The sequence below is a fragment of the Myotis yumanensis genome, unplaced genomic scaffold, assembly GCF_028538775.1.
Source record: "Myotis yumanensis isolate MYYU_CA2020_CCGP unplaced genomic scaffold, mMyoYum1.0.hap1 SCAF_1, whole genome shotgun sequence".
Classification (NCBI taxonomy): Eukaryota; Metazoa; Chordata; class Mammalia; order Chiroptera; family Vespertilionidae; genus Myotis; species Myotis yumanensis.
This window is the reverse complement of record NW_027223752.1, coordinates 59,754,100-59,766,277: the sequence shown is the minus strand read 5'-3', so window position 1 is coordinate 59,766,277 and position 12,178 is coordinate 59,754,100. Positions and strand designations below refer to the sequence as shown.

Here is a 12,178-nt window from a genome sequence, read left to right as displayed (position 1 = left end):
GACATTCTGCCTGCGGTGGATAACTTGATTCACTTCATTTACAAACACTACTGTAAATACCATTCCCAGCTATTTTATAAAATATAATATTTCTAGGAAATAAAATATCCCTTCCAATATTCATTTTTACTTAAAAGGAAATTATTAATCTGTCCCAATGAAAAAAAATAAGATGGCAAATAAAAGTACAGTAAACATTAAGATTGACAATACTAGTTTTAAAAATCATCATTAGGATTTATTTATGTTTAATATGTACTTCAGAAGTTTTTATGAGACTATTTATAGTCAACATATCATTTCAATGGAACTTTAAGCAATTACAGTTCAATTCGCTGTAGTATTAGCTTTTCTTCTTTTCTGATTCCTCTGCCAATTTCAACTTTTCTTTTAATTCCTTCTGATCTCTGGAATACTGTTCAAATATTGGTTGAAAAATATATATCCCTCCAGCAATTCCAAGGATGCCAGCAAAAAGCGCTTGTGGAATAGTCACTCTCCCAAACATGTTTTTTAACAAATACCACACGGTACAAAGATGGCTTTGAAAAACTCCACCCTACTCAGGAAATCTCTTCAGATCTGTGTACAAAGAAAATGGAAAACAAAGCAATTAGTACAAGATACTTTTTAAAGATTTCAAGTCACTAGTTTGTTCCAGAGTGAACAGTGTTTCCTCATAATATGTAAATACTACTTATTGATTTAACTAAAATAGGAATACATATATTTAGGGAGTATGGAAAATGAGCATTAGGGGATGGTGTAAAAGCTAAATCCTGTGAGAGAATGTTCTCAATGGATAATTTAAAAGGGCAGAAGTGAGACAAGGTTGAGCCATATTCTTTATGCCTTTGAGGCATACAAGTCCAATCTGGAAGTAGGAGACAGAGTAATGTTACTTTTCATTATTAGCCCATCTTTACTATCATATTTTTGGCAATATGTATTATTAAATACAATGGTCTTTTAAAACAGGCTAAAAATTGCATGAATTTCCTTTGATGCTTTATTAAGTAGAAGCAGACATCAAATCTAAATCATTTGCCATCCATTTTTGACAAAAATATAACGGAGATTTGGATGTTTTTACTTCTAACAACAGAGGAGTTAAGACTCTGGCACTTCTTGGGAAAGTTATATTCCTTGCTGACATCTTAGTCTCTGGAGAAACTAGGTAGGTGTTTATGAGTGAGGAAAGCAGAGTAAAAGTTTTACATATCCCCATTATTTCATAGCCTCCTAGACCAACCCTGAAGGTCACAAAAATCATTAATGGCAGAAATGATACTAGAAACTAGCTTGCCCTTAATATCATTAAAATGTAATATAAACTAATCTGGGAAAGAAAAACCTGTTTTCTCCTGGACTCTACCGTTAACTAGATAAATGAAGACGTCACCAATCATACTTTGAATCAATATCTGCTAAGTGTTAAAAAAAAAAAAAAAAAAAAGGAGCTATTTGCTCTTTGGAAAATCGATAATGACCCTTCTGCCACCGGCTGGCTAACTGACCCTGACCAAGTCATTTTACCTTTTTGAACCTCATTTTCCATATCCATGCAACAGGCTAAGTCAACTTTACCTTGTCTACTCCGTTCAATAGATAGTTATTGTGTGATCACCCAGACAGTGAAATGCCGCATAAACACGTTTATAATGACCATTACAGGCATACCTCGGAGATATTGCAGATTTGGTTCCAGGCCACCGCAATAAAGGGACTATCACAATAAAGCAAGTCACACAAAGCTTTTGGTGTCCCAGTGCGTGTAAAAGTTGTATACACTATACTGAAGTCCAGTAAGTGTGCAACAGCATTATGTTAAAAAAAAAAAAAGATACATACCTTAATTAAAAAATACTTTATTGCTAAAAAAAAAAAATGCTAACCGTCATCTGACCCTACAGCGAGTCGTAGTCTTTTTGCTGGCGGAGGGTCCTGCTTGGAAGTTGATGGCTGCTGACCGAGCAGGGCAGTGGCTGCTAGAGACTGGGGAGGTCGGAGCCATTTCTTAAAATGCGTGAACAGGGAGGTCTGCTGCCGGGATTGCCTCTTCCTTTCGCGAAGGATTTCCCTGTAGCACGCGATGCTGTTGGACAGCATTCTACCCGCAGCAGAACTTCTTTCAAAATTGGAGTCAATCCTCTCAAATCCTGCCGCGGCCTTGTCCACTAGGTTGATGTAATACTCTAAATCCTTCGTTGTCATTTCCACAATCTTCACCGCGTCTTCCCCGGGAGTAGGTTCCATCTCAAGGAGCCACTTCCTCTGCTCATCCACGAGAAGCAGCGCCTCATCGGCTAAGACACCGGCGGCTCCACCTTGAGCGTGTAGGTTCGGGAACCGGCTTCTCTCCTTGAACCTCTTGAACCAGCCTCTGCTGGCTTCGAACTTCTCTTCCGCGGCCCCGGCCCCCCTGGCGGCCTTCATGGAGTTGAAGAGCGTGAGGGCCTTGCTCTGGATCAGGCTCTGGCTCAAGGGGATGTTGTGGCTGGCCTGGTCCTCCATCCAGACCACGAGGACCTTCTCCATGTCGGCGATCAGGCTGTTGCGCTTGCGGATCATGCGCGTGTTCAGCGGCGTGGCGCTCTCCCGCTCCTTCAGGAACTTCTCCTTCGCGTTCACCACCTGGCTCACGGTTTGGCGCAGGAGCCCCAGCTTCCGGCCGATCTCGGCCTTCGACAGGCCTTCCTCGCTCAGCTTGATCATTTCCAGCTTCTGATTTAAGGTGAGAGACGTGCGACTCTTCCTTTCGCCTGGACACTTAGGGGCCATTGCCGGCTTATCCGCTGGCCCAGTTCCGATGTCGCTGTAAGTCAGGGAGTAGGGAGTCGGGCGGGAGGAAAGGGAGCCCGCGGGTGCAAAGCCTGGCTGGGGAGCAGCCAGAACTCAAACAGGTATCTACTAAGCTCGAAGTTCGTGGTCTTCTGTGAGTTTAGTTCTCAGCGCCCCGTAACAATTACAATCGTAACATTGAAGATTACTGATCACAGATCCCAGTAACAAATATAACAACAATGAAAAAGTTTAGATTATTGCGAGTTATCAAAACGTGACACACAGACACAAAGTGAGCAAATGCTGTTAGAAAAATGGCGCTGGTAGACTTGCTCTTCACGGGGTTGCCAGAAACCTTCAAGTTGTAAAAAAACAAAAAAAGGAAAGAAAAAAAACCCAAACCCGCAATATCTGCGAGGCGCAATAAAGCAGAGCGCAACGACACGAGGTATGCCTGTGCGCCTACCATTACCCTTCAGACGTCTCCCCCGCTCGCTGCTCACTCCCGGCCACTGACCCCGCCTCCCGCCTGTCCGCGCAGAGGCGAGGTCCGACCATTATTCCAGAGGGTTCTCCTCTCCGGCGCACAGGTCACCGAACCCAAGGCGGCAGCAGCCCGGGCGGAAGGAAGTGCCTCCGGGAAAGTGTGGGCAGCCCTCGGCCAAGTTTAGCCGCCGGGCCCAAACCTGCAGCCCCCGGCGGCGAACCACTGCCCGGCGGAGTTGGCGAAAGTAGCCCTTTCCCGGGTCCCTCTGCGCCCGCCCGGACGGCAGCTCGCCGAGGCCAAACTTAGGGCGCCTCGAAGCGGCGCGCGCTCCCGGAGCCTACCTCGCGCCGGAAGGGGGCCCGGGACCTGCAGCACCTGCGGGATGGAGCGGGAGCCCGGCGACCGCAGCCTCTTCTTCCGCGGCCTCCAGAACCGCTCCCGCGAGAAGGTGAAGCTGCGGAAGAGAAAGTCGGACTTGTACCTCGGCCCCCAGGAGAGCTCCCGGCGCCGCGGTGAGTGCGGGGGAGGCCGGCCGGCGCGGGGAAGGGGGCGGGGGCGGGGCCCGGCCTCGGAGCGAGGGCTCCGCCTGCTGGTGCGGGCGCAGGAAGTCCTGACCTGGTGCGCTCGCTGCGGGATCCTGGATCCGGGTGCTGCGGGGTGGAAGGCCGCCCTCCCCGCCGGGGAAGTGCGTGGGCATGGCGAGGCCAGCCTGTGTTAGAGAGGCCCCCGGGCCCCGCAGCCTCGAGGGGCTGGCTCCCGGAGTGCGACCAGGTCCCGCCCGCCTTAGTTCATTTACTCCCTTTGCCTCCTCTTGGGTCAGGATGACATGGCAGGAAAAATCACCCCACCAAGTTTGGGGGGGGGGGGTCATATAAAGATGGACTTCCCATTCATTCAGGGCACTAAATTCAAATTAAAAAAAAAAAAAGCTCTGGCCCTGGCCAGTGTGGCTCGGTTGGAGCGCCCACGCGTACACTGAAAGGTGGTGGGATTGATTCCCCGTCAGGGCGCGTACTCTGGTTGCGGGTTCCATTCTCTTGGGGAGGGGGGGGGCGGGGGGGGGGGCGGGGGCGCGGGCGCTGTAAGGGAAGCAACCAATCGAGGTTTCTCCCGCATTGATATTTCTACACACACCCCTCCTCCCTCCCTCTCTGAAATCAATGAACACATCCTCTGGTGAGGATTTTTTTTTAAACCATTTTAAAGAAACCCTCTATTCAGCCTATCGGCTCCATCTGTGGTTAAGAGCAGGGTGTTGGAGTCAGCAGACAGACCTGCTTTGGAATCCTGTTGAGTCATTTGCAACTTTTTTGACTCTAGACAAGGCAATTTATTTCCGAGCCTCCGTTTCGTCATTTGTAAAATGGGTTAATATCTACCCCGTGGCATTGTTTTGAGGATTAAATGAGATAGGGCATGAGAAGGGATAAACTCGGTGCCTGGCATTTGTAAGCGCCACGAGTGCTCTTTAAAAATGCACAGATGGCCCAGCGGGCATGCTCGGTGGTTGAGCCTGGATCTGTGAACCAGGAGGTCAGGGCACGTGCCCGAGTTCTGGGCTCCATCCCCAGTGGGGGACGTGATCAGTGATTCTCTCTCATTGTTGATGTTTCTATTTCTTCCTCCCTCCCTCTCTGAAATCAATAAAATATATATATATTTTAAATGTACAGATCATTTTATAAGCTACTGTTTGGTACATATTACAGAGTTGATTCCTAAGTTAGTAATTTGTTAGTTGGTTTCTTTCTTTACATACATATATAGGCTAACGTATTCCACCTAAGGCCTTAGTTAACCCAATCTCTTTTTCAGTATTTTCTCCTTGTACAGTAAGTTGCGAGGAACGTTGGTTAAATGACAGGAGTGGTGAATCACCCCGAGGTGCTGGGAGAGTGGTGTGGAGGGGTCAGAGTTCACCGCTGTGCCTTCCAGCCTGCGCGAGGGGCCCAGCAGAGCAGCAGATCGTAGTTCTTGCCTGACTTTTGCGCCACAATTACCTGTTTTGTTTTTCAGGTCTTCTTGGTGAGAACATTTACCTGGTCTTGTTTACCATAGCATTACGAATATGTAACTGCTTTTTAGTCCAGACAAGTTTTGTTCCAGATGAGTACTGGCAGTCTCTTGAAGTTGCACATCATATGGTTTTCAAATATCCTTTGTATTTTCTTGTCCAGATTAGAAATGTGTATTCAATTCATCTTGGGAATTGTGTTACTTTCTGTTATACATTTTCAGACAATCCTCTATATTTTCTCCAAGTAATTTTAATTTATCAAAGTATGCCATTATTTTATGCTAACATTTCATCTGTATATTTACTTGATGTTAATGTACATGACTTCACCTTTAGCACATATTTCCACAGTGCTCAGAACTGTGGAGAAAATATATGAACTAAAAAACACATTCCTGCCTTGAAGAAGTTAAGAGTTTTGTTGGCCAATTGCATTTTTAATTTAAATATCTAGTATAAAATGCTGTGTTTTAAAGTTGTGTTAGAAAATAAAACAGTTTTATATATGGAAATGAAAATTGGTTTTGTTTCAGTGCTATTTAAAATTAGTCCTTAATATTACTAATTATGGTTATTTGACCTGGGAATGGACAGAAAGATTGAGGGGTTACACTTACCCCTTAATCTTTGCAAGCATGTACAAGATTCTGCAGCTTTTGGGGAATGATAGTGTTCAGTTGCTGGTAAGTTTTAAAAAAAGTAATCAAAATAGTTCTTAAAAGTAGATTATTCCATCCTTTTTATTTTTTTAATGTATCTTGTTGAAAGTATTACAGTTGTTTCCTTTTTTCCCCCATTGACCGCCTCCACCCTGCCCCTACCCTCCCATTCCATTCTTTTTTAAAGGTTAGTCTATATTAACTAAATGGTATTATTGGTATCATAAAGTTCATTTTTAAAAGGCTACTCTGACCATTTCTGGGAAGCACAGGGTTCCAAAGACGTGCTGTGTCTGATGTAGCTCTTCAATATGCGCTAAAATACAAGACTGAGCATGGAAGTGTCCTGCTGGGAGCAATCCTGTTAAGATTTTCAGAATGATTACATTATATATTAATTATTTGGATCCTTCATAAAGAATCACTTGAGAGCAGGTTGTATCTTGTTTTTTTTTAACTTGTGAGCTGAAGACCATGTTATATGAGCTTATGAAGATTAAATACATATAAACACACTAAGAATTGTGTTGTAATTAAAACTTAGACAAAATCAATTTGACAAAAATTTAATGATATGCACAATCATTGTGCTACATTGTAATTAGGCCTCAATAGTAAGTAGGGTTGTAATTCCTGGAACATGAATTTCTGGAGTTATTTGCCAGGAGAGGATACAAAAGAAGAACTAATAGAACACAAGTTTCTCTGACCTCATTGTCAAGATCCTTTAAGCTATCATCAAGTTGGACTCAGTACTTGGGGTCTTCCCATTTTCTGTTAGGGAAGTACCCCAGAATTCCAAAGGCAGTCCAAATCCTGAGGGGTTTTTTTAAGCCTGAAAGACATTGAGGTTCTGGGATTTAAAAAATATTAAAGGCAGGATTATACCCTCCCCTTTTCAATGATACTTGATTCCCCATTATTAAGAAACAAGGATCAGACCTATGCTTCTCATGGAACTATCCTGAACGGTAGCAGAGTTTCACCGACACGGGTAGAACTTAGGAGCTGTGAATTCTCTTTTCTTCTCTCAGGGCCAACCAATTTTTCATTTTTAAAGATTTGATTGATTTTTAGAGAGAGAAACATGGGTGTGAGATTGGCTGCCTCCTGCACAACCCCACCAAGGATCAAGCCTGCAACTCAGGCATGTACCCCGACAACCAACTGAGCCACACTGGCCAGGGAAAAATCTACCTTCTTTTAAATGTAAGATTTCTATATGACAACCCATGACAACTGATCATGCAGGGTATCCATAAAGTCTGGATATACATGATGTCATCAAGGAAATCTTATACGTATCTCCAGAATAGGTTTTATTATCAATGAAGGGGTCTTCAAGAAAACTTCCTCTTCCTCCAAGCCCTGTTCACTGTAGCTTGCCCACTTGGCCATTTTGTGATTAAGAGGAAACCTCCCCTGGTCCCCATCCACACCCCACGCTACCACCTCTGCCAAAAAAGCAACTGGTAAAATTCCAGGTAGAGAAAATTAGGATACGATCATCAGTCATTCATACTCTCATATTGATTATTCTAAATAAAGGTGATATAATTTTGAACTAGAAGGGGTCAGAGAAGTGAAGTACATAGACCAGGGTCACAGCATGTTTAAAGCAGAGCTAAAACTAGGTCCAAGGTCTACTTATTCACAGCCTAATGCTCTTTACAGATCGCTTCTCTTTAAACTGCATGAGGTGTATGCACAAAATGAGGGATGACTTAGCACTGCACTGTCCGATATGGTAGCCACTAATCACATGCAGTTATTAAATATTTGTGACTAGTCCAAACTGAGGAGTGCTATAAGTATAAAGTACATACTGGATGTCCAAGACCTAGTATAAAATAATATAAAATACTTATAATATTTTATATTGATTAAAATGTTGAAATGATAATATTTTAGATATATTGGGTTAAATAAAGTAACTAAAATTCATTTTACTTGCTTGTGATATTTTACTTTGTGTGGTTCACATTCTATTTCTGCTGGACAGTCGGTGCTGGCTTAGAACATGTGAGAAGAGGGATAAGAAAGGAGACCTGATGGGTACCACAGCGGGGCTTTGAGTAGTCAGAAGATGGTGCAAGGGCATTTGGCTCCTGGAGCTTAAGGGAGGAATTAGGAGCTTAAAGAACAGGAATATAGAATGGTCAGCTGCCAACACAGGCCTCGTCCTCAAGGTTTACCCCTGACATGTTTTCTCCTCTTTGCCCCACACCGCTACTTTGTATTTTCCAGAAACCATATGAAAGTATTACTTAATTCTTTTCCGGTCCTTAGCATAACCTGGAAAATGATGGTATCTTAACTGTCTGGAAATACTGCTAATAATGGAAATTTACATCTCCAGTTATTTTTGTATTGAGCTAAAATCTACCTTCTTTTATTTTTCATTTTTAAAGATTTGATTGATTTTTAGAGAGAGAAACATGGGTGTGAGATTGGCTGCCTCCTGCACAACCCCACCAAGGATCAAGCCTGCATCCCAGGCCATGTACCCCGACAACCAACTGAGCCACATTGGCCAGGGCAAAATCTACCTTTTAAATTTAAGATTTCTATATGACAACCCTTCAAAAAGTTTTATTTATCCAGGATAAACAACTCTAGTTCTAAACCTCATAATCAAATAATGTCCTCTAAACATCTAATTAATATCCATCTGAAAATGTGGATCTCCAAACTGAGCCCAATATTGAAAGCTAGGGTAACTACTTCAAAATAGTATAGTGAGACCATTACTTCATAAATATTCTTCTCTCAGGGCACAAAGATTCTTTTAGTTTTTTAGTGGCTACCTCCCACTGTTGGCTCATTAAGTTTGTAGCCAAATTGAGTTTTCAAATGAACTACTTTCAGGCCCAGGAGGTGAGAATGAAGCTTATAGATCTCTATGCAGAGTAAATAGAAGGTATGTAATAGGTGCCCTTTATTGTATTTTATAGGGCACAGTTTAAGTGAAATTATGAAGTACAGCATACTTGTAACTCTAAGATTTACACATTCATTTATAGGTTATTGGCAAAGAAAAGGAATACAAAGCTAAAGTGTTAGATGCCACTGACAACTGAAAGTTAAGCAACTCTCATTATAATGTAAAGTTAATGAAGTTTGAGCCAACAAAAATACAAATCTATATGTTTTTAAAAACATTTTTTAACAAATCATTAAATTATGCTTTACAGCAGTGTTATTTTGATAATGATAACTATGACACATTTTAAAAAAACTCTTAAGATGCTAATGTATAGCATTAGAATTACTAGCTTTAATTAAGTTATAATACGGGGTGGCAAAGTAGGTTTACAGTTGTTCATATGGAAAATCCTATATAATAAAAGCCTAATATGCAAATTGACTAAACAGTGGAACTACCGGTCGCTATGATGCGCACTGACCACCAGGGGGCAGACGTTCAATGCAGGAGCTGCCCCCTGGTGGTCAGTGCACTCCCACAGGGGGAGCACCGCTCAGCCAGAAGCTGGCTCATGGCTGGCGAGCGCAGCAGCAGCAGTGGCTGGAGCTTCTCCCGCCTCTGCAACAGCGCTAAGGAGCAGCCAGCTGAGTGGTAAGGAGCAGCGAGCAGGCGGGGGTAAGGAGTGAGGGCTCCCGGACTGCTAGAGGGTGCAGGCCGGGCTGAGGGGACACCCCCTCCCCCCGCATGAATTTCATGTATTGGGCCTCTAGTAATAATTAAAGAATTAACTTTGGGTTTCACATACTCACAACTGTAAACCTACTTTTGCCAACCCCTATACAATATATTTACTTTTTAGTTTAAATTTGTTCTTAAATTTGCTCTTTAATGTTATCTGAATATTATTTTATTATTTATATTGCAAGATGGGGAAACATTGTAACTTAATAGTTAAGAGCACAGGCTTTGGAGTCAGGGAGACTGGGTTTGAATCCTGGCTTTCACACTAACTAGCTGTACAGCCTTGAGAAAATTACCTAACCTCTCTGTGTCTCAGTTTTGTCATTTATAAAACAGTATCAATTTCATAGGATTGTTAGGAAGACTGAATGAGCTGATACATATAAAATATATACTTAAGCCCTAGCCAGTTTAGTTCAGTGGATAGATAGAGCGTCGGCCTGTGGACCAAAGGGTCCCTGATTCGATCCCGGTCAAGGGCACTTACGTACCTCAGTTGTAGGCTCCTCCCCAGCCCGGGTCCTGGTCAGGGCTTGTGCAGGAGGCAACCAATCAGTATGTCTCTCTCACATTGATGTTTCTTCGGTCTTTCCCTCTTTCTTCCACTCTCCTTAAAAATCAATGGAAAAATATCCTCAGGTGAGGATTAACAAAAATAAAAATTTAAAAAATTTAAAAATAAAGTTAAATATATACTTAATATGATACCTACCTAGCATACAGTACTGTATAAGTTTTATTAAAAATTATGTATTGTTATGCTAATGAAAATAACTAGATATGCTTCTAAAATAGAACCTTAACACGAAATGGTTTGTTGGCTATTTAAATTAAAATTTGTGTGTGTGTGTGTGTGTGTGTGTGTAGTGATAGTTGGATTAGCTTATTGATTTCTTATGATAATTCAGTGTGAACCAACAGATGTTTTTCTTTTCTTTTCTTTTCTTTTTTTTTTAACTAATGAAGATTTGGATTCCTAGACTTGCCCAAGCACTTCTGTCTGCTATAGCCGACTTGAAGCTTTACTCATTAATGAAGCAACTAGAAAATCAGCAAGTAGCAAGATGGGTGGTAAGTCCTCAGCACTTTAGAAACTATATGCCAGTTATTTTCAGATGAGCATAAACAATATCGATTCCAAAACCAGTTTCAGAAGATAATTCATACAATTTTATAGAGTACTTCCATAATTAAGAACAGTAAAATGCGAATGGCGCACACCATCCCTCTTCTGATGGAACTGAAGGTGGTGGAAGTCACTGATGCCCTCAAACCCTGTGAGGGGGTGAACCTAGGACAGTGTCAGCATTTTGAAAAACCCTAACTTAACTCTGGTGCCGTGTCACATATAGAAATTTTTTGATATTTGATATAGTAAAACAAAGACTTATATTTTTGATATTTATTTTATATATTTAAATGCCATTTAACAAAGAAAAATCCACCAAAAAAATGAGTTCGCGTGTCACCTCTGACACGCGTGTTATAGGTTCACCATCACTGACCTAGTATATCTCCTCTGGAAGCACCTTCATTTTCCCCAACTGTCAGAGTCCTTGCCTCACCAGAAGGAATAGTTCTAAATCACTGCCTACCTCACAAGTTGCCTCAGCCTTTTACAATCCTGTCCACTATTCCTCCAGTTACCTGAGACTCAGCCCGGGAAATGCCTTTTCATTAAAGCACTGATCCAGCTTTGGTTAGTGTTTAAAACAGCTGGGCTCTGTAAGGAAGAGGATGTGGAGTAGAAGGCTGTCTTTTGTCATTTAGCTTATTTCACAGAGGGGAGATAGATTCCTGATCTCCCATTCAAACCTTGAATGGATTTTCCCATTTAAGCCATATCCTGAAGAGTGATCGGATGCTGTAGTATTGTTATTTCACTTTGGCTCTTTCCTAAATTAAGTAAGCTTATTTGAGCCGCCTAGAAATCTTACCACCTTTTTTGCATTGTTTTTATTGGCAAGTTTGTTCCAAATTCCAAGGTACCAATTAACCAACACAATTCTAGAATATAATCTATATATAGAAAAGGCTAATATGCTAAGTGTCCGACCATCTAGCTGGTGCTATGATGTGCACTGACCACCAGGGGGCAGACGCTCAACACAGGAGCTGCCGTGATGTGCACTGGCACCAAGGACCTGGCGCCCACAAAGCAACACTTGGTTTCCCCCAAGTGGCACACAGGCCCCGCCCCCACCCTGGAGCGACAGCCCATCAAATCACAGCCAATGCTGCCAAGACCCCATGGTGCAAAATTCGGCCCACAGCCCAACCCAGCCCGGAAACGGGCACAGTGGGCACTGGGTAATGATGTCACATAGCAACGCCTGGCTTCCTCTCCCTAGCAATGACTAGTCTCCTTGGAGTTTCTTCAGCCCAGGAACACGACTTGCTTTATAGCCAGGTGCAAACTTTTCACACTTTAACCAAATGTCTGTGAAGCGTTTTCCCATGCCTCACCTCCTTTGATCCTCACAGAAGTCCTGGAGTAGGTAGATAGGAGACTTGGTGGAATCCTATTTTCTTCTCATTAGCCAGAAAACAGAGATTTAGAAAGT

General features: G+C 42.6%; 2 protein-coding genes across 8 annotated transcripts in view; one reads left to right on the top strand and one right to left on the bottom strand.

Moving 5' to 3' along the window:
* Positions 1-203: 203 nt before the first annotated feature.
* On the bottom strand, positions 204-3,811 carry PIGBOS1 (PIGB opposite strand 1). 6 transcript variants are annotated; one of them, XM_070422344.1, is made up of 2 exons: positions 3,613-3,811; positions 204-582 (listed from the first exon to the last, which is right to left on the bottom strand). In XM_070422344.1, the coding sequence occupies exon 2, from the start codon at positions 506-508 to the stop codon at positions 344-346; it is 165 nt and encodes a 54-aa protein (XP_070278445.1). In that variant the 5' UTR covers positions 509-582; positions 3,613-3,811; the 3' UTR covers positions 204-343. The 6 variants fall into 6 exon arrangements, with proteins under 6 accessions (XP_070278445.1, XP_070278424.1, XP_070278414.1 ...); XM_070422323.1 differs by lacking the exon at positions 3,613-3,811 and adding an exon at positions 3,257-3,535; XM_070422313.1 differs by lacking the exon at positions 3,613-3,811 and adding an exon at positions 3,251-3,534.
* Positions 3,271-12,178, top strand: part of PIGB (phosphatidylinositol glycan anchor biosynthesis class B) — a 27,688-nt gene continuing 18,780 nt past the window's right edge. For both annotated transcript variants that reach the window (XM_070422289.1, XM_070422278.1), the window contains exons 1-4: positions 3,271-3,783; positions 5,288-5,423; positions 5,854-5,971; positions 10,581-10,685. In XM_070422289.1, the coding sequence (XP_070278390.1) occupies positions 3,654-3,783; positions 5,288-5,423; positions 5,854-5,971; positions 10,581-10,685 (489 nt within the window). In that variant the 5' untranslated portion in view covers positions 3,271-3,653. The remainder of the gene's footprint in view (positions 3,784-5,287; positions 5,424-5,853; positions 5,972-10,580; positions 10,686-12,178) is intronic.

What these genes read in the sequence shown, in the direction of transcription:
- PIGBOS1 (XM_070422304.1), bottom strand. Translation starts at nt 2,781, where the DNA reads ATGGCCCCTAAGTGTCCAGGCGAAAGGAAGAGTCGCACGTCTCTCACC.